Raw genomic sequence first — 26,440 nt, 5'->3', positions numbered from 1 at the left:
AGAGATATGAATGGGGAAACCTATCGCAGGGATGGCGAGCCTTTTTTTGGTTTGCATGCCAAAAGGTATGTGTGTGTGCTAGCATGCATGCACATGCCCACACCCCTTCCTTCCCCCACCCACACATGTGCACCCCACACAATGTCCCCCATACATGTGCCTTTCTGAAACCTAGTAGGTGAAAATAATGCCCAAATGGGCAAATCAGAAGTTTTGGAAAGCGCACAACCAACACCCCTTCCTTCTCTCACACACATGCGCCCCTGCGCTGTCCCCCCTTCCCCCCATGCATATGCACAAGCCTTACTGAAACCTGGTACCTGAAAAAAAATGCCCAAACGGACAAACCGGAAGTTTGGAAAACACATTTACAGTTTGGCCATTGTGCTGTTTTTTGCCGGGAGTGCGTTTTTCCAAACTTCCGGTTTGTCCATTGGGTGATTATTATTATTTTTTTGCCTCCAGCTTCCCTGAAGCATCTGGAGGCTGAAACAGCTTTTCCCAAGGCTGAAAATCAGCTTGCCAGCACATACATGCCCGCTAGAGCTGACACAGGGCAAAGTCTTTTTTTTAAAAAATAAAATTTATTTATTTTTAATAATAACAGATACATACTACATAAAAGACTCACTGTTCACTGTACACAGGGGAAAGTCTCGCATTCCCTCCGATATGGCTCCGCGTGCTACTTGTGGCCCGCGTGCCATAGGTTTGCCATCCCGGTGACCTATCGCATTTCATCATTTCGAGGACAAGCGTCTCTGTTGCTGTGTTCAAAAGCAGATGGGTTGGGACATTTCCCTTTATTTTAAACTGCCAACGATCCAGTGATAGGTCTTTGTAGTTAAACAAGGAGCCCCTATTCTTCTCTGAACTTGGTAGTTCTATGGCAGACATTTCATGACCCAAACTGGGTAACCTCATCAGTTGCTAGAAGGAAGTGGGATTTTCAGGGAGGAGGAAGTCACTCATGCCCTCATCACCTCGAGGTTCGACTACTGTAATGCTCTCTACATGGGGCTACCTTTTTTCAATTTGGCCGGGCCCCTGACGCCAGTACCAGTAGTACCGGCCTATCGGCGGCCCTGCCCACAGAGTTGGCCTTCTCCGGGTCCCGTCGACTAAACAATGTCATTTGGCGGGACCAAGAAGAGCCTTCTCTGTGGCGGCCCCGACCCTCTGGAACCAGCTCCCCCCGGAGATCAGAACTGCCCCCACCCTCCTTGCCTTTCGTAAAGTTCTTAAGACCCATCTCTGCCGTCAGGCATGGGGGAACTGAGACATCTCCCCCGGGCCTATACAGTTTATACATGGTATGCTTGTGTGTATGCTTGCTTTTAATAATGGGGTTCTTAGTGTTTTTTAAATTATTAGATTTGTTCTTACATTGTCTTTATTATTGTTGTTAGCCGCCCCGAGTCTACGGAGAGGGGCGGCATACAAATCTAACAAATAATAATAATAATAATAATAATAATAATAATAATAATAATAATAATAATAATATAAAGTACTGGCTTAGTACAAGAAAGATCGAGGAAGCTCTGGAAATTGTAAAGCAGCAGATAACAGCGACAGCCAGGAAAATTGAGCGATATGAAGCTAGGATTACCCAGTACAGGCAGAATCAAACATTTCAATCCAACCAGAGGCAGTTCTACCAGAACCTGCACCAGGAAACAGATAAGAAAACTGAAAAGCCAGAGGTGAAAATAACAACAAAGTTCTGGAAAGATCTCTGGGAGTTCGAAAAGGACTATAACAGGAGTGCTGGGTGGATAAAGGAGTTTGAAATGATTGCAGAAAGAGGGAAGAGGGTAAAGAACTGGACATCCCCTGGCACTGATCAGCTTCATGGTTTTTGGCTGAAATACCTGACCAGCCTGCATACAAAAATGGCTGAATTGTTTAACAAAATGCTGCAGACAGGAAATATCAGTGAATGGCTTATAACTGGCAGAACATATTTAATACAGAAAGATGCCGCGAAAGGAGCCATACCAGGAAACTACAGGCCAATAACATGTTTGCCGACCATGCTCAAACTGCTGACAGGTATCATAGCTGACAGAATTCAGGACTACCTAGAAGAAAGTGACATCATGCCAGTGGAACAAAAGGGCAATAAAAGACGAAGCAGAGGTACGAAAGACCAGCTCCTAATTGATAAAATGATTTCGGAGAACTGTAAGAACAGGAAAACAAACCTATACATGACCTGGAATGATTACAAGAAAGCCTTTGACTCATTGCCACACAGCTGGATCATAAAATGCCTGGAAGTCATTGGAGTCAATGAAAACATCAGGAAATTCATAGAAAAGATGATGAAATATTGGAAGACTGAGCTTTTTGTTGGGAATGAAAGCAATGGGCTGGTCAACATCACAAGGGGCATCTTCCAGGGGGATTCTTTGTCCCCATTGCTATTCATCATCGCTATAATCCCGCTGTCACTCATCCTACAGAAAACAAACCTAGGCTACCAAACTGCTAGGAATTCACCAAAAATTTCACACCTGCTGTATATGGATGACCTGAAGTTGTACGGAAAATCAGAAACTGAGATACAGCCACTAACCAACACTGTGCGAATCTTCAGCAATGACATCAGCAAGGAGTTTGGCCTGGATAAATGCCACAGTGGCACTGAAAAAGGGGAAAATCACTGAAAGTGAGGGCATTGAAATGCCAAATGGTCAAACCATCAAGTGCCACCAGCTAGAAGCCTACAGATACTTGGGCATCTTGCAACTGGATAATATCAAGCATGGCCATCTGAAAACTGTGATCAGCAAAGAGTACATCCAGAGGACCAGAAAAATTTTGATGAGCAAACTGAATGGTGGCAACACTATCAAGGCTATAAATACTTGGGCCATACCTCTCATTAGATACACAGCTGGCATAGTGAACTGGACTCAAGCAGAGCTGGACAACCTGGACATAAAAACCAGAAAATTAATGACGATCCATCATGTACTACACCCCCGCAGTGACGTTGACAGGCTGTATTTACCAAGGAAAATAGGCGGCAGAGGACTTTTGCAAGTGAAGCAGACAGTGGAAGAAGAGAAGTATGCACTAGCTGACTATGTGAAGGGGAGCAAAGAGTCAGCATTGATGGAGGTCAACAATAGGAAGCTTCTCAAGGTGAAGCAAACTAAGGACCAGTACAGAAAAACTGTAACTCAATGCCATATGGACAGTTGGTGGAACAAAGCATTGCATGGGCAGTTCTTGGAGAAGATTGAAGGCAAAGTGGATAAGGAAAAGACCTGGTCATGGCTTACAAGTGGAACACTCAAAAAGGATACAGAAGGACTAATACTGGCGGCACAAGAACAGGCCATTAGAACAAATGCTGTCAAAGCCAGAATTGAAAAATCAACAGACGATCCAAAGTGCAGACTCTGTAAAGAAACAGATGAAACAATCAATCACATGCTCAGCTGCTGCAAAAAGATCGCACAGATTGACTACAAGCATAGACATGATGCTGCGGCACAGATGATCCACTGGAACTTGTGCCGGAACTACCATTTACCAGTGGCAAAGAACTTGTGGGATCATAAGCCCGAAAAAGTGGTTGAAAATGAGCAAGCAAAACTACTGTGGGACTTCCGACTTCAGACTGACCGAATTCTGAAGCATAACACACCAGACATTGTGATCGTGGAGAAAAAGAAAGTATGGATCATCGACATCGCAATCCCAGGATACAGCAGAATTGAGGAGAAGCAGCTAGAGAAATTAGTGAAATACGAAGATCTAAAAATCGAGCTGCAACGACTCTGGCATAAGCCTGTGAAAGTGGTTCCAGTGGTACTTGGCACGCTGGGCGCAGTACCAAAGGATCTCAGCGGACATTTGAAAACCATTGGAATTGACAAAATCTCCATCTGTCAATTGCAAAAGGCCGCTTTACTGGGATCGGCAAACATAATTCACCGCTACATCACGCAGTCCTAGGTGCTTGGGAAGCGCCCGACTGGTGATGAAATACGAAATCCAGCATAGTGATCTCGTTTGCTGTGTTGTACTGATAATAATAATAATAATAATAATAATAATAATAATAATAATAATAATAATAATAAAATAATAATGTTGAGGAGGAGGACTATGGGGTTCTTGGTGCTTTCTGAGTTTGCTGCTTTTCTGGTGGACATTTCATTGCCCAAACTAGGTAACATTATCAGTGCTAGAAGGGAGGAGGGTTGCAGAGAGGAAAAGGAGTTTGCAGTCCTTGGTGCTCTCTGAGCTTGATGCTTTTCTGGCAGATGTTTCATTGCCCAAACTAGTCAGTGCTAGAAAGAACAATATATCGATAGCAAACCCCACTCTTTATTTTGAACACTGATGGTGTTACCTAGTGGAGTCATGAAACGTCTGCAAGGGAGCAGCCAAGCTCAGAGGGCACCAGGGACCCCTCGCCTCAATCCATTTCAATATTCTCCTTCATTGCAGTTAAAGAAGGGAGTGGGTGCGTTGGCCTAGAGGTGGAGTTCTTGTCTCACAATCAGGAGGCTGTGAGTTCAATCCTATGTAGAGGCAGATATTTCTCTCTCTGGGCACAGGGAGAATATATCTGCTGAACAAAACTCCGCATTGGCGACAGGAAACACATCCGGCCAGTAAAACCTGTTGCTAGCTCCATTCAGTTGCCCAGACTCCACCCCACTTGGGATTATTAAAAGAAGATGTGATGATGATGGTGATGATGATCGTAGTTAAACAAGGTTCAAATAGTTATTGGAGGTTGTGCTTTTTTTAAAAAAGTATATGACCTGTGATTGACAGGTCAACTCCCCCTCCCGTCTTTCAACACCTGTGATGACTCTCTTTTGCCAGAACATTCTTCTGCAGCAGCTGGGGGTGTCTCCTTTCTCCGAAGGGCCGTGGCCTCTCTACATCCACCCCCAGAGCTTGTCTGTGCTCTCCCGTTTTCTCCTCATCTGGCAGCATAAAGCCAGCACCCAGACGGACCCGGATGTTCCAGAGTGTCTGAATGTGTGGGAGAGGTAGGAGAAAGTCTGAGGATGCGCTGGCATTCACAACTTTGGCCAGTCGTGTCAAATTCAGCTTGTTTTCAGTCCAGTTGGGATGGATAATTGTTGCACAGTTGCCGTATTTTTCGGACTATATGGCGCACTTCCCCACCTCCCACCAAAATAGGCGGAAATGCCTGTGCATCTTACAGAGCGAATGTTGCTGAAGTCCCTCCCATACATCAGCCCCCACCCTTCGGCCTCTGTCTCCCAGCAATTTGCCTCCTTGCAGCAAACAGCAAACAACCTGGTCAGTTTCAGCACAGCCTGATTTAGCATGAGCAGCTGATTGGCGATTTGATCAGCCTCCCAGAACATTGCTGATCAGCTGTTCCAGGTTGCAGGGATCGCCGCTGCCCATTGCCTCCGCCGCCACCTTCGTGCACCCCATTTTTGATCTCTGCACATCCTGTATCCTGGGAGGCCAATCCAAACGCCAATCAGCTGCTCATGCTAAATCAGGCTGTGCTGAAGCTGTTTGCTGCAAGGAAGCAAATTGCTTGGAGGCAGAGGCAGATTTCTTTTTCTTGTTTTCCTCCCCAAAAGCTAGGTGCATCTAACAGTCCAGAGCAAAAAACACGGTATATCTAAAATGTAATCCTGATTGCAAAGATAACACTAAGGTGTAAGGGTTGCCTTTTACAGATTTTTCCTCCCTCCCTCCCTCCCTCCCTCCCTCCCATCCGTTTCTTTTCCTTTCCTTCTTCCTTCTTGAATGTCTGTTTCCTCCCTTCCTTCCTCTTTCCCGCGCTCCCTCCCTTCCACCTTCCTTCACATTCCTCTCTCCCTTCCTTCTCATTCTTCCTCTCTTCCCCTTCCTTCCTTCTTTCCCTCCCTTCCTTTTTCTTCCTCCCCTCTCCCTTCTTCCCGTTCCTCCCACCCTCTTCCCATTCCTTACTCCCTCCCTCTCTCCCCTTCCTTCCTTCCCTCCCTCCCTCCCTTCTTCCCCTTCCTCCCTCTCTTCTTGAATCTTTCTGTCCTCCCTCTCAGGTTTTTAGGCACTTTGAAGCAAAACGCCCTGCAGGGAGTTCTTCCCGGCGACGCAGAGGACCTCAACGTGGAGCACCTCCAGCTCCTGCTGCTCATCTTCCACAGCTTCTCTGAAAAAGGCCGGCGGTCCATCCTGACCCTCTGCGTCCAGACCATCCTGGACGTTACAGCCAACCTGGACTCTCAGCTCCAATGCGTCCCTCTCCTGCTGGCCCGCCTTCTCTTGATCTTCGACTACCTGCTTCACCAATACTCAAAGGCCCCTGTGTATTTATTTGAGCAGGTATGTCACAAATCCACGGGGACAGGAGAGGAGGGGAGAATGCCCAACAGATACAATGGTTTGTTAGTCAAGGTTATTTTTGGGAGCCAGTCCATCCTTTAAGTGCTCTCTTAGGTACCTAGACTTGAGCAATGAAATAATCACCACAGGCACTGAACTTCAAACTGAAAAATTGGATTATTGGCTTGTCCCTGCTTTGTTTTTGTGGTCGGCTGGGCCTCCCTTGTTTTATTAGAATAGAGTAGAATAGAATAGAATTCTTTATTGGCCAAGTTTGATTGGTCACACAAGGAATTTGTCTTGGTGCATATGCTCTCAGTGTACATAAAAGAAAATACAGATTTGTCAAGGATCATGTGGTACATCACTTAATGATTGTCATGGGGTCAAATAAGCTATAAAGAAACAATATTAATAAAAATCTTAGGATACAAGCAACAAGTTACAACAGTCCCAAAATGAATCAACAAGTTACAACTTCCTTGCTTTCCTCTCTCCTTTCTTTTGTTTTTTTTTAACAAGGAGCTGTTCACATAAATCACAGACAGTCAGTATAGAAAAACAAGTTTTATACAGATGCCCCGTATTTATATTTCTGTCGCCTCTTTGTGTTCTCTAGGTCCAGTACAACCTCTTAACTCCTCCCATCGTTTGGGCCGGCGTGAGCCCTGAAGGCAACCGACCGTCCTGTTCCCCACTTTATCATGGTTTCAAGGAAGTGGAAGAAAACTGGGCCAAGCACTGTTCCTCTGGTACGGAAGGGCGCCCGAGGAAGAACTGCAGAATTAGGCCCCCGAAACCTCTTAGAGGTCTCTCTCTCCAGAGGCAGGGCCTAGAGCAGTGATGGTGAACCTTTTTTTCTTGGGTGCCGAAAGAGTGTGCATGCATGCTATCACACAGCTTCCCCTGCCTCCCCTGGAGGCCCTCTGGAGGCTGGAAACAGCCTGTTTCCCAGCTCCTGGTGGGCCCAGTAGGCTCGTGTTTTACCCGCCCCAGGTTCCAAAGGCTTTCCTGGAGCCAGGGGAGGGTTAAAAATGCCCTCCCGCATCCCCCAGGAGGCTCTCTGGCAGCCAAAAATGTCTGCCTAGAACCTCCGTGCGAGCCATAGGTTTGCCATAACTGGCTTAGAGGACAGACAGACAGACTGACCAACCACTGGCCCCCTGAGAATCTTTTCCCTTCCTGGAGTCCCCTGCAGAACCCCGGGGTAGAATTTAGCGCCCACCTAGACTTTTGGAGAGAGGGAAATTCCTAGCCCAAGGTATCCGGGAAGGAGCAGGCTGGGTATGTGATTAGTAGGCCCAGGGTGGCGGGGGCATGTGCATTTCTTTCGGAAATTTAAAACCTCATATGCGGCTTCCTCTTTCTCCCAGACGCTGCTCCTCAGCCACGCTTCTACTGCATTCTGTCCCCTGAAGCATCTGAAGATGACTTGAACCGCCTCGATAGCACGGTAATGGGACTCTTTCTTTAAAACTCTCACTTTCCTCCCTTCTGATCTCTGTCTCTCTCACACACACTAATCCACCCACCCACAAACACACACACACACACAGAGCCCTCCTGCATTCTCTGGGAAAGGTTTGAGGTAGGATTAGTGCCTACGTATATACTTTTATATCCTGTCTGTTTTCCTTCTGTATTTCGTGTTACTTCCCTCCCTCTATCTCCCTCTCTTCCCTCTTCCCTCTACCTATTCTCCAAAGCACCTGAGGGTAGAACAAGAAGCAACAGGTGGAAACTAAACAAAGAGAGAAGTAACTTAGAACTAAGGAGAAATTTCCTGACAGTCAGAAGGGTTGATCAGTGGAACAGCTTGCTTCCAGAAGTTGTGAATGCCCCAACACTGGAAGTTTTTAAGCAGAAGTTGGACAACCATCTGTCTGAAGTAGTGCAGGGTTTCCTGCCTAAGCAGAGGGTTGGACTAGAAGACCTCCAAGGTCCCTTCCAACTCTGTTGTTGTTGTTGTTACCTTCTTTCTCCCTCTCTCCCTCTTACCTACTTCTCTCCTACTTTTCTCTCCTTCCTTCCTTCCTACTTCCTCTTCCTTATCCTTCCCTAAGTCTTAACCTGTTATGTGATTGACAGAACAATTCCTGAGCAATTTCAGAGGTGTCACTTCTCTTTCAGGTGTGCGAAGTCTTGTTCTCCAAGGCCATGAAATATGATGAGCTCTACTCCGCCCTGGCCTTGCTGCTGGCTGCCGGCTCCCAGTTCGACACTCTCCGGCGGAAGGAGAACAAAAACGTCACTGCCTTGGTGAGGAGAAACCCATGGGGGATGGCCTTGTCGGGCAGCGGAATGCCTCTGGCCTCGGGTCGCCAGTGTCGGAAGGACCGGATGACCGGGCGTCTTGGCTCTGTCTCTCTCGAACAGGAGGCCTGCGCACTTCAGTACTACTTCCTGATTCTCTGGCGGGTCTTGGGCCTCCTTCCCCCATCCAAGAGCTACATGAATCAGCTGGCCATGAACAGCCCGGAGATGCGGGAATGTGACATCCTCCACACACTGCGCTGGTCTTCCCGCCTGCACATCTCCTCCTACGTCAACTGGATCAAAGTAAGCGTCTCTCTGAGCTGAGCGAAGGGGTGGGGGCTCAAAAATTGCAGGTGGTTTTTGGGTTACAACAGTTCGTTTTAGTGATGACAGCCCTGAAAAAAGGGAGCTGAGCATTATTTTTCACCTTTATCTCCATGCTCACCTGATTTATGTTTGGATGTGCTTGTCCGCTATCACATTTATCACTGTCACAGTGTCATATGGTGAATGGCGTGATCCACTTAGCAACCATGTTGCTAATTTAGCAACCGCAGCGATTCTGGAACAAATGCAGTGAGCGAAGCCGTTAAAAAGTGGACAGGGCTCACTTAACAAATGTCTCACTTGGCAACATTGTCAACAAACATTGTCAGGGCTGTGAGTAAAGGTAATAAAGTTGATGTGGTGGTGCATCTTGGCACAAACGATTTGTCCCAGAGAAATATTAATGTAGTAAAAAGAGATTTTCAAAGTCTAAGTGTGGAGCTGGGTAAAATAACCAATTCAGTGACTTTCTCAGAGGTGTTACCGGTTTGTGGCCAGGAGGGTAAAACAAGTTGTATCAGAGAGTTTAATGTGTGGTTAAGGCAGTGGTGTAAAGCTGAAGGTTTTGGTTATGTAAGTCATGATGTCAGTAGGTGGTCTAATAGGGAGTTGTTTAAGAGGGATGGTTTGCATCCATCATACAGAGGAACCCAGGTGCTCGGTGAGGAATTCAGAACTTTTTTGGACAGGCATTTAAACTAGGTAAAGGGGACAGAGATGTACCAGATGTGGAGGATTTCTGTCCCCGACCAATGAGGATACATCAGTTTCTGGAAGCTTATGAAAAGGGAGCTGTAAATAAAATAGATGTAGTTGTTGATGATAAGGGGCAAACTAATAATGAAAATAATGTTCTTCGGGTAATGTACACGAATGCTCGAAGCTTGAGCAACAAGCTCTGTGAGTTAATGGCCATAATATCTAGAGATAATTTGGATCTGGTTGCCATAACTGAGACATGGTTTAAGGATTCTAATGAATGGGAAATATCCATACCAGGATATACACTGTATAGGAAGGATAGAATAGAGAGAAGGGGAGGTGGAGTAGCCATTTATGTTAAAGAAAGTCTAAAAACAATACTAATTCAAAATACATGTAAAGATCTGGAGACCCTCTGGATTTGCATGCAAAATAAAGATGGTTCTGTCATTAGAATTGGGGTGATCTATAGGCCTCCAGGGCAATCTGAGGAACATGACAACAAGATGGTGGATGAGATTACCCTAATGGCAGTAAAGGGAGATATTGTGGTTATGGGTGATTTCAACATGTCTGATGTTGACTGGAATATCCCCAGTGCCCTTACATGCAAAAGTAAGAATATAGTAGAGGCCTTTACAGGAGCAGCTATGGCACAGCTAGTTAAGACACCAACTAGAGGGGAGAATATTCTAGATTTAGTTTTTACAAATGGGAATCGGGTTTCAGAGGTCAAGGTGGGAGAAAATTTAGGTTGCAGTGACCATCTATGTTTGTGGTTTGATGTAAAAACTGATTGTGAGCAATCCTATACTGCAACCAAAGTATTGGATTTTAGAAAAACAAATTTTAATGCAATGGGGGAATATTTAAATAATGAATTAAAGGGGAGGGATAAAATGGCAGGAGCGAGCACCCAGTGGACTGTATTAAAAAAGGCCATCTTAAAAGCCACAAGACTTTATGTAAAGCAAGTAACTAAAGGTAAAAGGAAGAAGAAACCGCTATGGTTTAGCAATGATGTAAGGGCTATAGTCAATGAAAAAAAGGCTGCCTATAGGAGGTATAAAGAGTCTGGAAGTATAGCTGATAGAGAGGTGTATAAAATGAGACAGAAGGAGGCAAAACAGATAATATATGCTGCTAAAGCCTCAAAAGAGGAAGAAATAGCAAAATCTGTAAAGAAGGGGGATAAAACCTTCTTCAGATATATTAGTGATAGGAAGAAGAAAAACTGCAGCATCACAAAGCTTAGTACCGGGAATAATACATGCATTGATGGGAATAAGGAGATCGCTGACCATTTCAATAGCTACTTCTGTTCAGTTTTCTCAAAAGACACCTTACAAAATAATACTATAGAGGGATATAGCATTGCTTCCAGCTGTACGGATTCAGCTCCAGTGATCTTAGAAGCCGATGTCTTAGAAGAACTTGAAAGATTAAAGATAAATAAGGCAATGGGTCCAGATGGCATCCACCCCAGAGTTCTTAAAGAACTCAGATCTGTCATTGCTACCCCCCGACTGATTTGTTTAACCAATCCCTGTTAACAGGAGATGTTCCTGAGGATTGGAGAATGGCCAGTGTTGTGCCTATCCACAAGAAGGGCAGTAGAGAAGAAGCTGGTAACTACAGGCCAGTTAGCTTGACATCAGTTGTAGTTAAAATGATGGAGACGCTACTCAAAAAGAGGATAAATCAGCATCTAAAAAACAATAACTTATTGGACCCAAATCAGCATGGCTTTACTGAAGGCAAATCGTGTCAGACTAATCTCATTGAGTTCTTTGACTATGTCACAAAGGTGTCGGATCAAGGTGGTGCCGTGGATATTGCCTATCTGGACTTCAGCAAAGCCTTTGATACGGTTCCACATAAAGAGCTGATAGATAAATTAGTGAAGATTGGAATTAATCCCTGGATAGTTCAGTGGATTTCAAGCTGGCTGAAGCATAGACATCAGAGAGTTATTGTTAATGGCGAGTATTCTGAGCAGAGACAGGTTACAAGCGGTGTGCCACAAGGGTCTGTTCTGGGTCCTATTCTTTTTAATATGTTTGTGAGTGACATAGGAGAAGGTTTGGTAGGGAAGGTTTGCCTATTTGCCGATGACTCTAAAGTGTGCAATAGGGTTGATATTCCTGGAGGGGTCTGTAATATGGTAAATGATTTAGCGTTACTAGATAAATGGTCAAAGCAATGGAAACTGCAGTTTAATGTTTCCAAATGTAAAATAATGCACTTGGGGAAAAGGAATCCTAAATCTGAGTGTTGCATTGGCAGTTCTGTGATAGCAAAAACTTCAGAAGAGAAGGATTTAGGGGTAGTGATTTCTGACAGTCTCAAAATGGGTGAGCAGTGTGGTCGGGCGGTAGGAAAGGCAAGCAGGATGCTTGGCTGCATAGCTAGAGGTATAACAAGCAGGAAGAGGGAGATTGTGATCCCCTTATATAGAGCGCTGGTGAGACCACATTTGGAGTACTGTGTTCAGTTCTGGAGACCTCACCTACAAAAAGATATTGACAACATTGAACGGGTCCAAAGACGGGCTACAAGAATGGTGGAAGGTCTTAAGTATAAAACGTATCAGGAAAGACTTAATGTACTCAATCTGTATAGTCTGGAAGACAGAAGGAAAAGGGGGGACATGATCGAAACATTTAAATATGTTAAAGGGTTAAATAGGGTTCAGGAGGGAAGTGTTTTTAACAGGAAAGTGAACACAAGAACAAGGGGACACAATCTGAAGTTAGTTGGGGGAAAGATCAAAGGCAACCTGAGAAAATATTATTTTACTGAAAGAGTAGTAGATCCTTGGAACAAACTTCCAGCAGACGTGGTTGGTAAATCCACAGTAACCGAATTTAAACATGCCTGGGATAAACATATATCCATTGTAAGATAAAATACAGGAAATAGTAAAAGGGCAGACTAGATGGACCATGGGGTCTTTTTCTGCCGTCAGTCTTCTATGTTTCTATGTTTCTGACATACAAATTCTGGGCTCAATTGTGGTCGTAAATCAGAGGACTACCTGTTGGTTTGCTTGTTTTTTGTTTGGTTTGATTTGATTTGATTTATATGCTGCCCCTCTCCGAAGATTCAGGGCTGCTTACAACATATAAAAACATCAGAATACAGTAGCTAAATCCAATTGATTAAAAACTAAACAAACAATCTAAAATCCCCAGTTATACTAAAAATCAGTCATACCCATTCAAACAACAACCATGCAAAAATTTGTCGGCCAGGGGGCTGAGATCTAATCGCCCCAAGCCTGGCAGCGTACATGAGTCTTAAGACTCTCACGGAAGGCGAGGAGGGTGGGGGCGGTGCAAATCTCTGGATGGAGCTGATTCCAGAGGATTGGGCCCCCCACAGAGAAGGCTCTGCCAAGCGACATTGTCTAGTTGATGGGACCTGGAGAAGGCTGACTGTGGGACCTAACCAGTCACTAGGATTCGTACGGCAGAAGGCGGTCCCGCAAGTAATTTGGCCCGATGCCATGTAGGTTGCAGACGTATGAAGAGGTTGTAAAAGACTGTTGGTAAATCAAGAGACAGGCTGAGATTATTTTTCTCCAGGTGGGACTCCGTGGTGAGTTTTACCAAAACGTTGGTTCATCACATCCCACCATTCTTTTCCCTATGGCCCATTTCTTTTCATTTATTAATTTTTTACAAAAAGTCTTCTTTTTCTCGGATTTTTCCTCCTTAGGACCACCTCATCAAACAAGGGATGAAAACTGAGCATGCGTCCTCCCTGGTCGAGCTGACTTCAGCCAAATGCAGCTCTGTCAAGTATGACGTGGAGATTGCGGAGGAGTATTTCGCCAGGCAGGTGTGTTCCAGGCTCTGGGAGTTGTCGAATAAAAGATACCGTTTCTGCCTTCTTATTTCTTTATTTATCGCATGGCCTCTGGAGATTGTGCAGTCACTGATGTATAACATTCTGCCTTCTGATCTGGGTAGAAAAAGCAGGATTTCATCCCAATAAAGCTGTAGTCGCGTAGTGGTTAGAATGCGGTATTGCAGGCAAACTCTGTCAGCAGTTCGATTCTGACTGGCAAAGCTTGACTCAGCCTTTTGTCCTTCAGAGGTTGATAAAACGAGGACCCAGATTGTTGGGGGCCAGAGGCTGATTCTGTAAAAAGCTTAGAGTAGGCTGTAAAAGCAATTGCAAAGCGGTATATAAGGCTAAGTGCTATTGCTTCATTCCTTCCTTCCTTCTTTCCTTCCTTCCTTTGATTAGAATGCGGTATTGCAGGCAAATTCTGCCCGCTGCCAACAGTTCAATTTTGACCAGCTCAAGCTTGACCTAATCTTTTGTCCTTCCAAGGTTGGTAAAATGAGGACCCAGATTGTTGGGAGAAGAGCTGCCTGTGTAAACTGCTTAAAGAGAGCTACAAAAGCAACTCTTAAGTACTATTGCCATTGCTAAAGTCACAAGAATAGCTGATGGAATGGTTATTCCCAGAAGTTTACTTCCAACCATGGCAACTTGAAGAGGGGTGAACTTCAACTCCCAGAATTCCATAGCCAGCACAGCCATAGCCAATCCTGGGAGTCGAACTCCATCCCTCTTCAAGTTGCCAAGGCTGGGAAGCACTGCTCCGAGAAATGAATTGCAGCAGAGTGAGGGATCAAGTCCCATCTTAGCCGCAAAGGGGAACAATCCGGCCAGCGACCCTCTTCTTCCCTTCCCAGATCTCCTCTTTCTGCGGGGTCGACTGCACCACCATCCTTCAGCTGCACGAGATCCCCAGCTTGCAGTCCATCTACACCCTGGACGCGGCCATTTCCAAAGTCCAGGTCTCCCTGGACGAGCACTTCTCCAAGCTGGCTGCCGAAACCGACCCCCACAAATCCTCGGAGATCACCAAGAACCTGCTGCCAGCCGCCCTGCAGCTGATCGATACCTACGCCACCTTCACCAGGTAGCTGGCATTCTCCGAGGTCGGCCTCCTTTCGCCCTGGTGATTTTCTGCCTGACAGGGTGTTGGAGTCTTAACGGTGTCTCTCTCTTGCCACAGATCCTACCTGCTGCAGAGCCTTTCTGAGGACAGCTCGGCTGAAAACAAGCCCACCGAAGAGAAGCAGCAAGGATACGCTGCTGTGCTGGCCATTGGCTCCAGTCGCTGTAAATCCAACACTCTGGGTAGGTCACTTTGTGGAGCATAAAACTTAAGCATAAAACCTATCAGGAAAGACTTAATGAACTCAATCTGTATCGTCTGGAGGACAGAAGGGAAAGGGGGGACATGATCGAAATATTTAAATATGTTAAAAAGTTAAATAAGGTTCAGGAGGAAAGTGTTTTTAATAGGAAGGTGAACACAAGGACAAGGAGACACAAACTGAGGTTAGTTGAGGGAAAGATTAGAAGCAATGTGAGATAATATTTTACTGAAAGTAGTAGATGCTTGGAACAAGCTTCCAGCAGACGTCATTAGTAATGGTGTAGATTTTAACATGCTGAATTTAAATATGCCTGCAATAAACATAGATCCATCCTAAGATAAAATGCAGGAAATACTATAAGGGCAGTCTAGATGGACCATGAGGTCTTTTTATTTATTTATTTATTTATTAGATTTGTATGCTGCCCCTCTCCAATAGACTCGGGGTGGCTCACAACAACAATAAAACAATTCAAGACAAATCTAATAATTTAAAAACATTTTTAAAAACCCGTTATTAAAGCAGACATACACACAAACATACCATACATGAATTGTATAGGCCTGGGGGAGATGTCTCAATTCCCCCATGCCTGACGGCAGAGGTGGATTTTAAGGAATTTACGAAAGGCAAGGAGGGTGGAGGCAGTTCTAATCTCAGGGGGGAGCTGGTTCCAGAGGGTCAGGGCCGCCACAGAGAAGGCTCTTCCATTGTTTAGTCGACGGGACCCGGAGAAGGCCAACTCTGTGGGACCTAATCGGTCGTTGGGATTCGTGTGGCAGAAGGCGGTCCCGGAGATATTCTGGTCCGATGCCATGAAGGGCTTTATAGGTCATAACCAACACTTTGAATTGTGACCAGAAACTGATCGGCAACCAATGCAGACTGCGGAGTGTTGGTGTAATATGAGCATACCTTGGGAAGCCCATGATCGCAGCTGCATTCTTTACGATTTGAAGTTTCTGAACACTTTTCAAAGGTAGCCCCATGTAGAGAGCATTACAGTAGTCGAATCTCGAGGTGATGAGGGCATGAGTGACTGTGAGCAGTGAGTCCCGGTCCAGATAGGGCCGCAATTGGTGCACCAGGGAACCTGGGCAAACGTCCCCCTCGCCACAGCTGAAAGATGGTTCTCTAATGTGAGCTGTGGATCGAGGAGAACGCCCAAGTTGTGGACCCTCTCTGAGGGGGTCAATAATTCCCCCCCCCCCTGGGTTATTGATGGACAGATGGGAATTGTCCTTGGGAGGCAGAACCCACAGCCACTCCGTCTTATCCAGGTTGAGTTTGAGTCTGTTGACACCCATCCAGAGCCCAACAGCCTCCAGGCACCGGCACATCACTTCCACTGCTTTTTCTGTCATCAATCTTCTATGCTTCTATGTTTCTAAGTTGTTCAGTTTTTAATAGTAATAATTTTGGCTACGAGTGGCAGCACAAGAAGTCAGGTCGTGGTTAAAGTGAGTAAGACATCCACCACCACCCTGAAATAAGAACTGGTACTTATTTTGGGGCCCAAACAAAAATAAGACCAGGTCTCATTTTCGGGCGAACACGGGATAACTTAATCAACTGCAGTGATTGCAAGGTCATAAAAAAGGGGACCAAGGTCACCAAACAATCGCCTTGCTTAGCAGCAGAAATTTTATGGGGATCTCAGTTGCTGTCGTAAGTTGAGGGCTACCTGCAACTGAAGGTGGCAGCATATCCAAGCTTTAATAGGCCAGGAGGAACCTTTCACCTGAGCGGGTCTAAATTAGAAAGCCTGCTGGTTTGTAGATAAGATTTGGTTCTGGGAAGATGGCTTCGGGCCCAGCTTTTGGGGGAAAGGAAACTAGATCCTTTGGAAGGTCTGAGGATCGATAATCCCGACCATATGCAATGGCGCTGAACATCTTTGGGTCCTGTAGGATTTGAGTGAGCTATCCCAAACCCCTCTGTCTTCTAGTTCCTGGTGGCCCTTTTCATCCCTGGGGGTCCGTTGGGGCTCCGCTGTTCTTCCAGCTTTCCTGACTGACAGGTGTTTTGTTTTCTCCCTGGGCAGGACCGGTTCTGATCCAGAATTTGCCGTCAGCTGTCCAGTCGCTGTGCGAATCCTGGAACAACATTCATACTAACGAGTTCCCCAACATTGGGTCTTGGGTGAGTGCCTTTCGAAAAGCCCTCCTTCATTGATGGATGTGGGAAGAAGTCATATAAGGTGGATCTAGTCTCTTTCTTCTCCCTTCTCTTCCTGGACTGGTCTTTCCCATCCACGGACCGTCCATCCGTCCACTCCTCTTCTGCCGTGCTGTCCTTCGGCAGCTCAGACATATTTCTCTGTGGGCCAACCATCCTCCCTGCTTGCTGGGAGTTCCAGGTCTCCCAATTAAGCCATCTCCAAGCGTCTTTTCAGCTGGAAAGACTTGAAAAGCCTTTAACTGGAACATGACCCTTCCCATGTGTTTGTGGCTTTTGCAGCGCAACGCCTTTGCCAACGACACCATTCCAGCCGAGAGCTACATCAGCGCCGTTCAGGCTGCCCACCTGGGCACTTTATGCAGTCAGAGCCTTCCCTTGACGGCCTCCTTGAAGCACACCCTCCTCTCCTTGGTCAGGCTCACCGGAGACCTTGTGGTGTAAGTCCTGTCCAGCCTTTTCATCATTCCAAGACACTCTTGACACTTGGTTTAGGTTCAAGGGATCCTTTGTGTCGGGTTTCCAAGTGATGAAACCCATCCCAAAAAAAGAGAGAGAAGACAGCAGAGTCCATCTTCTAAATCAGGGGTCTCCAACCTTGGCAATTTTTAAGACTTGTGGACTTTTAACTCCCATAATTCCTCAGAGTTGAAGGTCCACAGGTCTTAAAGTTGCCAAGGTTGGAGAGCCCTGTTCTAAACAAGCCCTTTTATTTAGGTAGGTGTCAAATTGGCAAGGTCTGGTGTAATTCCAGATCTGATCCGAATCGGAATGACACCACATAATGTTGTAAGTTAGAAACAAAGTCACCTTCTCCAATAGATTAGATTAGAATAAGAGTTCTTTATTGGCCAAGTGTGATTGGACACACAAGGAATTTGTCTTTGATGCGGATGCTCCCAGTGTACATAAAAGAAAATATACATTTGTCAAGAATCATGAGGCACAACACTTAATGATTGTCATAGGGTACAAATAAGCAATTGGGAAACAATCAATATTAATAAAAATATTAAGGATACAAGCCCACAAGTAACAGTCGGACAGTCATAAGTGGGAGGAGATGGGTGATAGGAACAATGAGAAGATTTAATATTAATCGTAGCGCAGACTTAGTAAATAGTTTGACAGTGTTGATGGAATTATTATTAGCAGAATGATGGCGTTTGGAAAAAAAATGTTCAATGGCACTCAATCCCACATTAAACCAGCCTCTTCAAACTCCACATTCTGGTCTCAGCTAGGAGAAGCTTCTGTTTCCATGGGAAAGGAGGTCAACCTATCCAAAACAATCCTCCCTATTCGTTCCTTCTCTCTCCCACCTTAAGAATTTGTCGTGCTCTAAACACCTCCCCCCCCCCCTTACATAAGAAAGAGAAAGTAAAGGAAATAAATGAATATATTGGAGAGCTAAATAAAGGTGTTGCACCTATGCCGATTCCGGGCTCAACACTTTATTGTAGGGGTGTCCCAACTCAATTTCATTGTGGGCAGCATCAGGGTTGTGTTTGACCTCGGGGGGGGGGGGGCAGGGTGGTAGTGGTCAAGGTGGGTATGGCTAGTTCAACATCATTGACCTCGGGGGACCAGGATGGGTGTGGTTAGAGTGGGCGTGGCTAGCTCAACATCGATCTCGGGAGAGCGGGGGCATGGTCAGAATGGGTGTGACTAGTTCAACGTCGACTTCAGGGGGCATGGTCAGAGTGGGTGTGGCTAGTTCGGTATCAACCTTGGGGAGGCAGGGTGGGGTGGTCAGAATGGGCGGGGCTAGTTCAACATCCACCTTGGGCCAGGGTAGACGTGTTCAGAGTGGGTGTGGCTAGTTCAGTATCAACCTTGGGGAGGCAGAGTAGGCGTGGTCAGAGTGGGCGGGGCTAGTTCAACATCCACCTCGGGCCAGGGTGGACGTGGTCAGAATGGGTGTGGCTAGTTCAACATCATGTTGGTTCCTGTCATGGCCAGAGTGCTCTGCCAACCAAAACAGAGTGCTCCCCCGCCCCGGGCTCCATTTTTGCTGGCAGAGGCACCTTGGGCCAGTCCTTTACTGTTTCCAGTGTGGCCCCGTGGAACAGATCCAGCCCCCGGGGCCTTGAGTTTGATACCCCTGCTTTATTGAGTATATCATACTGGCACATACAAAGGTGAGCCGAGGTTTAAATTATTCCCCTTGCCTAGGGATAGTTAATGAGACCTTCCCACCCGCTTTGTCTCTCAGGTTACATGGGGCAATCAGTCCAGGTATAGCTTCCTGTTCAATTTCAACAGGTGTCTGTTGACGTGATCTTGGTTCCCATGCTGGCTGGTAGATGTTACAGGTAGCCGGCTGAGGCATCACATTCCTGAGTTGCCTCCTCCATTGCTCTCCTCCTTGAATGGCAACCAAGAGTCCATTTGCAATTGGGCGGCACATAAATGCTACTAATAAATAAATAAATAAATGAAGCAGATGTCAGCCTGGCTTCAGCCGAAGTCGTTTTACAGGGTGGAAGGTGATGTTGCCAAGACTGTCCCCCACCCCACCCCAGGAATTTATTTATTTTTTTGCCTCTCCTCTCTGGCTCCAGCTGGTCCGATGACCTGAATCCGCCCCAGGTGATCCGCACACTGCTGCCTCTCCTGCTGGAGACCAGCACAGAGAGCGTGGCTGAGATGAGCAGCAATTCGCTGGAGAGGATCCTGGGCCCGGCAGAGTCGGACGAGTTTCTCTCACGGGTCTACGAGAAGCTGATCATGGGCTGCTACAACATCCTGGCCAACCACTCTGACCCGAACAGGTGAGCTACCTTGGCTTTTGTTCCACCTGAAATGGCTTCAGGTCAAAAGGTTTTGCCAGTCCTAGGTGCCAGGGTTCCAAATAGCATCCAAAATTAAATCAGAGTCTAAGGCACAGCATTCCTCAAAGTTCCAATTAATTAGCTGAGCCATTTTGGCACATCTGTGAGGAACCCGAATCTAAAGCCAGGAGGGTTTCTCCACCCAATTGAAAGTTCATTCCCTTGCTCCCACACCCACAGGTTCACCACATTGACCAATCTCCTGCCAATGTATCTGTAACTCCCATCAGCTTCCGGGCAAGCGTTGAACAAAGGATGACCTTGAGAATCTATAAAGAATTTGTTATGGTTACATCTCTACACCCCTCATGCAGCAGCCCCTCCCAAATTCCCACAGCACGAATACATTCTACACTGCTCAAAAAAAAATAAAGGAAACAAACAACAGAATATAACTCCAAGTAAATGAAACTTCTGTGAAATCAAACTGTCCAGGAAGCAACACTGATTGACAGTCAATCTCACATGCTGTTGTGCACATTCAACTTTGTACAGAACAAAGTATCCAATGAGAATATTTCATTCATTCAGATCTAGGAGATGTTCTTTGAGTGATCCCTTTATTTTTTTGAGCAGTATATTTGGCAAGTCAAAGTCTCCAAATCAAATGATGGTTTGGTCTGGCTTTATGTCCCCATCTTGGGAGAAACATTTCCCAAGAATGACTCATTCCTTGTCCCTTAGCGGCCTTGACGAAGCCATCTTGGAGGAATGTCTACAACATCTGGAGAAACAGCTGGAGAGCACCCAGGCCCGGAAAGCCATGGAGGATTTTTTTGGAGAGAGGTGAGTTTGCAGGCAGTCCTCGGCTTATGACCACAGTTTGAGCCCCAAATGTCTTGTTGATTGATAAGTTGACACAGGGTGACGCCTTGAGTGCCCTCAGACATAGCTCCACGTGCCATCTATCGCATGCATGCCGTACCTTCGCCATCACTGGCATAGTGTATCTTTTTAAAAGATTTACCCCGCTTTGGGGGCAGTTTAGATAGCTCGGGATGGACACCCCAGGAGTGGGGGAGGAAGCCCCACCTTCATGAGTGACATGGGAGGTAGCTATTGCAAGCCCAGGACCCCTTCCCTCATGTTTTCTTTGCTTCCGGGTGTTTCTTCCCATCTAGTGGAGAGCTGGTGCAAATCATGATGGCAACGGCCAACGAGAATCTCTCGGCCAAGTTCTGCAACCGGGTCCTGAAATTCTTCACCAAGCTCTTCCAGCTAAGTGAGTGCTTGCTACCCATTAAGGCAGGGGGGGGGGTGTCAAACTCCATTTCATTTGACCTGGGGGAGGGGCGTGGTCGACATGGTGGGTGTGTCCAGCCTGATGCCACGCCTCAAACTGAAATGGTTCCTCTTCGCACTGGGTAGACCGGGCGGACGGCACGCTGAACTGATGTTTCCTTTTCTCATTGGGTAGACTGGGCCAAAGCCACACGGGCCGGCCCCTTACATTTTCCAGGACAACTCCGCAGGCTGGATCTGGCCACATCGCGGACTAGATCCAGCCAGCGGGCCTTGTGTTTGACATCCCTGCCATAAGAGGTTCCGCCTGGCAGAGGAACAAGGTGGCAGTGCCTAAAGGGCAGTGGCAGATTTTCACTACCCTTTGTGTGGCAAAGCTTTGGGCCCACGTAGGAAATGATCTTCTCCCTCTAAAAATACAGGGGGGAGGGTTGTTTTTTGTTTTCAAATTTGGTCTTTCCTGAACCTTGGCCTTCAGGAGTCATACAGGATTGGGCGGTTTAATTTAATTTATTGATCAAATAAATTAAATTAAATTAATTAAATTCGGGACCCTGGGCCTTGCCAGCCTCAGAAGCCCCAGTCACGGCCGACTCTCCTCCTCTCTCTGCCCCGTTTAGCTGAGAAGAGCCCAAACCCCAGCCTTCTGCGCTTGTGTGGTTCCTTGGCCCAGCTGGCGTGTGTGGAGCCCGCGCGCCTCCAGGCCTGGTTGACCCGCATGACCACCTCTCCCCCCAAGGAGTCTGACCAGCTGGAGATGGTGCAGGAGAACCGGCAGTTGCTTCAACTCCTGACCACTTACATCGTGCGGGAGAACAGGTACGAATGGGCCCAGGCTCCCCCACATCCCCAGAGCTCCAAGGGGGCTGGGACTGCAGAGCCCACTCTGGCTGAGTTGGGGTGCCACCAGTGAAGGGCTGCCTGTCGCTGATGCTACCAGTGCACCCCCGGAAGCCGGCACACATGTGGACGGTACACATGTGGTCAGCACACATGGGCACTTCGGCGTGAGATTCAGTTTCTGCGCATGCACCAGAAGTGAAATCTTGTGTGAGGATGGGCACGTGCACCAGATTTAAGCATGTACAGAAGCAAAAAATCGGCAAAAATCTCCAAAATCTCACTCGCATGAGCGTTCTCACGCAAGATTTCACTTCCGGTGCATGCGCAGAAGCCGAATCTTGCACAGAGGGCGGGTATGTGCATCGGGAACACGAAGCTGCATGCCCATCCCAATTTTTCCAACCGGGACTGTGCACCATGGAGCAGCCCACTACTGGATGCCACCATTAAAACCTGCCCCTTGGGGTGTCTGACCTCCTTTCTTCCCACTCCAGCCAAGTCGGCGAGGGAGCCTGCACCGTTCTGTTGAGTACCCTGATCCCCATGGCTACTGAGATGCTGGCAAACGGAGATGGGACCGGCTTTCCGGAGCTTATGGTAGTCATGGCAACCCTGGCTGGAGCCGGACAAGGAGCCGGTCACCTCCAGCTGCATAGTGCAGCGTTGGACTGGCTGGGAAGATGGTAAGGGGTGCTAGCTGACCGGAGGGTGGCTGAACTGCTGATATTGCTTGAGTGAGTGGAGGCAGCTGGGCCGAGAAGGGCTTTGTTCTGCCCCAATTAGAAGCGTAACAAGCACACAGTTTGGGTGAACTTGAATTAATCAATAAACCACTACTAATAACTTGTTTAGTAGTAGACACACACACACACACACAAATCTAAAGGCAATCTTTTCTTGCAAGAACTCAGCTGCTAATTAATCTTTATTAGCAACTGGCATAAGTTCAGCAAAGTCTTAAATCAGAGCAATGCAGTTATTTCTTGTTATCTCCCAAAGTTTCTTTTTTTTCCTTATTAGAAAATTGTATTTATACACATATATACAAAAGAGAAAAGACATTTAAAAGCATTGGACGTTTGTGAAGCAAAGCTGTTTTCCATTTCTTATTGTGCTCACAACCTGTTACATAGCTATTTTTAACGTATTGTTATTAACAGTTCTTATACATCGATCTTACTTCCATATCTATTTTTCCTTAACCCTTTATCACCAAGAAATACAGTGGTACCCCTACCTAAGAACTTAATTTGTTCCATGACCAGATTCTTAAGTAGAAGAGTTTGTAAGTAGAAGCAATTTTTCCCATCGGAATCAATGTAAAAGCAAATAATGCGTGCAAACCCATTAGGAAAGAAATAAAAGCTTGGAATTTGGGTGGGAGGAGGAAGAGGAGGAGGAGGACAGTCGCTGCCCCGAGTGAAGGGAGTGTTTCTTTTCTCTGGGCGCTGGCAGAGGTTTATTCCCTCTCCAAGTGCCCAGAGAAAGGAAAATGCTTTGTTCGCTCAGAACTGCCAAAGCCTCCTTAAGTGCCACCGAAAGGCTCCTCTGGCATCCCAGAAAAGCCCGAGATGGCCAAGATTAAAGGGGGAATGGCAGGAAACTGGCTGGGCCTTCGTGCCGCTCTCAAATTTCCTGGGAAATTTTTCTGGGCTTGGGTTCTTAAGTAGAAAATGGTTCTTAAGAAGAAGCAAAAAAGTCTTGACCGCCCAGTTCTTATTTAGAAAAGTTCTTAAGTAGAGGTACCACTGTATCTTTTATTTTTCTCTATTTTAATATATGTATATATAGATATATATTTTCTATTGCTAACTATACCTTTGTATGTTTTCTTTTTTTCCAGCCAACAATAGAACTTGCCCCAACAGTCATAATATTCCAAATCTTTCTTATTTTTTAATTCCAATGTTAGTTTATCCATTTCCGCGCACTCTATTGTAATAGAGAAAATAATAATGTGCATGTAAATGGATAAACTAACACTGGAATTAAAAAATAAGGAAGATTCACAAAGTTTCAAGAAATAGAGCCTCGTTTCCCCTTCAAGACTCTCTTTTTTTCCTTTTCTCAGCAAGAAATATTTGTCTCAGAAGAATGTGATTGAGAAAATGAACGCCAGCGTCATGCACGGAAAGGTAAGGTCCCTGTGCACAGGACTCATCCCCTTCACAACTAATCTTTGTGTTAATGTATGAGCAGAGTAATCCTTGTTCACCAAGGTTGTGCACACACAGAAATGTTTAGATTGAGATTAGTTGTGAATAATGTCTCAGTCACACACAGATATACTAACTTGAATTAAAGTTTGCTTTGAGAAATGGCATGTTCAGATAAACAGTCTAAAGTCATACACATAATAAATATATTGCAGCATGTGACCATCCTGGAATGCACCTGCCACATTGTCTCCTACCTGGCCGACGTCACCAACGCCCTGAGCCAGAGCAACAGCCAGGGCACCAACCACCTCTCAGTCGATGGAGAAGAGCGGGCCATCGAAGTGGATTCCGACTGGGTGGAGGAGCTGGCCGTGGAGGAGGAGGACTCGCAGGCTGAAGACTCGGTAAGCGGGCCAGAAAAACCCAGTGACGTTGAATGCAGAAAAACCCAGTGAATGCACCATTAAATATCTTTTATTATCTCTCTATATAAATGTGGAGAATGTTGGAGTAAACATTTTGCAGAAGCTAGCCCACCCAGATAGCCACAGCAGCTAACCAACTTGCTTCAGACCAGGATATCAGGAACCTTTATCTTGAAGATAATTGAAGACGTGTACTGCAGAGTTTCTTAGGAAAATATTTACTTCTTTTGTAGCAAACCTACACTATCTATTTACACTGTAGCTCTCTAGTAGTTAATATACAAAGTACTCACAATTCTCTACCTACTATTCTCAGTTACAATATTTAGCTACAATTCTTCAGCCACCACAAGCCGCACCAATTCACAAGTCACTCTAAACTATACTAAGCCACAATACCGCCAAGTCAAGCCACACCTATGCAAAGGTGCATTATGTACTTTTGTCAGCCAATCAAGTTACATTACAATTTGCATATTCACCATGACTAGGCAGTTTTACATTGTTAAAGTTATACAATTCTTCTCTCTGCAATTTGGAATATTTTCTTAGGTAGGCCTGATCCTGACGGGAATCCAGTGCATGATACCATGATCTTTCGAGACTGTAGGATGCCAATGCCATATAAAAGTGAAAACCATTCATACTGTAATCACAAAATCTCCAGAACCGTAAAGCCTACAAACTTGAAATTTGCCACATATGTTCCTCTTGGCTTCTAGGTGGCTTCTAGGTGCTCACTAGGAAAGGATTTTTCGAAATGACTATCAGAGGGGGAGTCATGTGCACATGCACGGGAAGCGGGTGTGTGTGTTTAGGATGAAAAAAGTACTCGGGCAGCACCGAGGTCATCAACTAGTTAATGCTATAAAATTCAGAAATGCAAAAGAAAACAGTAGGGAGGACAAAGGGAGGACAAAGGGTAGAATAAAGGGCAAAAAGAAAGAGAAGGTGTTAAACCTCAACTTTTTACTTTTACATATTGTGTTTCGGCCATTTGGCAACTGGTTCATAGTTATGATGGTTGCTGCATCCCCAAGGTCACGTGATTCCCCCTTTCTCCAATGCACTTGCAAGGAGAGTCCAAGATGGGTTATTCTTCAGTCTGATTGCTAGGGACTGAGTTTTAATTTAAATATTAATTACTAAGCAGGCACCGCCTCCCCCTTAGCCCCCCAGTCTAAAAAACTCAGTCGCAGTAAAGGGACTCCTGAGTTACTTCTCTTATGTATAATTATTATTATTAGATCGTTTATACTTGTATTATACTAATTTTTTCTCTCTTTTTCCTTTTTTCCCTTAGGTGCAGCTGGGGGAATAATACCTCGGGCGGGCCTGGGTTCAAAACCTCCAGTGGGTTTAACCCAGTTGCCTGCAGCTCCTCCCGGCTTAAGACCCTCACAGACAGAGGAAACTCTGCAGGAATGCCAACCTGGGTCTGGGAGTGAGCGCCCGGGTAGCCTACCTCCGCGGTGGCACCCGGAGGACGAGGAGGTGGTTGCCGCCTCCGGGGGTCCGTCCCTCCCAGGGCGAACATACCACGGGCCTGGAGGAACGCTTCGCTCAGAGCGGCCCGCAGGGGAGGCTGGCGCCCCCGGCCCCCCCCCCCAACGAAGGCAGGCGAGAGCGGATCCGCGCCCTCAGTCACCGGCTCGCAACGGCGGATCGGCTCTTCAGGGAAATTAGAAGCATCGCAGGGCGATTGCAGAGGGCGGGAATCGGCAGTTTCCCGCCCGCCTCCAAGAGTAAGCATCCGGTTACCTAGGAAACCGGCGGGCGGCCATCTTGGTGGGGTCAGGCGGCCATCTTGAGATGGTCCGTAAGCGCCCGGCAGCGGCTTCTCTCGCGCCCAATCAAGCCCGGTTGCCATGGGAACCGGCCGGCGGCCATGTTTGTGAGGTCGCCGGCTCGACACTGGGCACGCAGGCGCAGAAGGGGTTTTCATTCCCCCAATTTCATTTTTGTTT

General features: G+C 46.3%; 1 protein-coding gene across 7 annotated transcripts in view; it reads left to right on the top strand.

The window, feature by feature from the left end:
• The window catches only part of UBR4 (ubiquitin protein ligase E3 component n-recognin 4), a 211,101-nt gene that overhangs the window by 26,847 nt on the left and 157,814 nt on the right, over nucleotides 1–26,440 (top strand). For all 7 annotated transcript variants that reach the window (XM_070759469.1, XM_070759468.1, XM_070759464.1 and 4 more), the window contains exons 18-35: nucleotides 4,855–5,024; nucleotides 6,042–6,324; nucleotides 6,944–7,076; nucleotides 7,698–7,777; nucleotides 8,455–8,583; nucleotides 8,701–8,883; nucleotides 13,330–13,452; nucleotides 14,319–14,548; nucleotides 14,645–14,769; nucleotides 16,837–16,934; nucleotides 17,253–17,410; nucleotides 19,535–19,744; nucleotides 20,489–20,590; nucleotides 20,926–21,026; nucleotides 21,667–21,865; nucleotides 22,384–22,572; nucleotides 23,961–24,024; nucleotides 24,261–24,452. In XM_070759469.1, the coding sequence (XP_070615570.1) occupies nucleotides 4,855–5,024; nucleotides 6,042–6,324; nucleotides 6,944–7,076; nucleotides 7,698–7,777; nucleotides 8,455–8,583; nucleotides 8,701–8,883; nucleotides 13,330–13,452; nucleotides 14,319–14,548; nucleotides 14,645–14,769; nucleotides 16,837–16,934; nucleotides 17,253–17,410; nucleotides 19,535–19,744; nucleotides 20,489–20,590; nucleotides 20,926–21,026; nucleotides 21,667–21,865; nucleotides 22,384–22,572; nucleotides 23,961–24,024; nucleotides 24,261–24,452 (2,769 nt within the window). The remainder of the gene's footprint in view (nucleotides 1–4,854; nucleotides 5,025–6,041; nucleotides 6,325–6,943; nucleotides 7,077–7,697; nucleotides 7,778–8,454; nucleotides 8,584–8,700; nucleotides 8,884–13,329; nucleotides 13,453–14,318; nucleotides 14,549–14,644; nucleotides 14,770–16,836; nucleotides 16,935–17,252; nucleotides 17,411–19,534; nucleotides 19,745–20,488; nucleotides 20,591–20,925; nucleotides 21,027–21,666; nucleotides 21,866–22,383; nucleotides 22,573–23,960; nucleotides 24,025–24,260; nucleotides 24,453–26,440) is intronic.

The sequence above is a fragment of the Erythrolamprus reginae genome, chromosome 8 (genome assembly GCF_031021105.1).
Source record: "Erythrolamprus reginae isolate rEryReg1 chromosome 8, rEryReg1.hap1, whole genome shotgun sequence".
NCBI classification, from domain to species: domain Eukaryota; kingdom Metazoa; phylum Chordata; class Lepidosauria; order Squamata; family Dipsadidae; genus Erythrolamprus; species Erythrolamprus reginae.
Note: the sequence above shows the minus strand (reverse complement) of the source record. Positions and strands in the feature narration are given on the sequence as shown.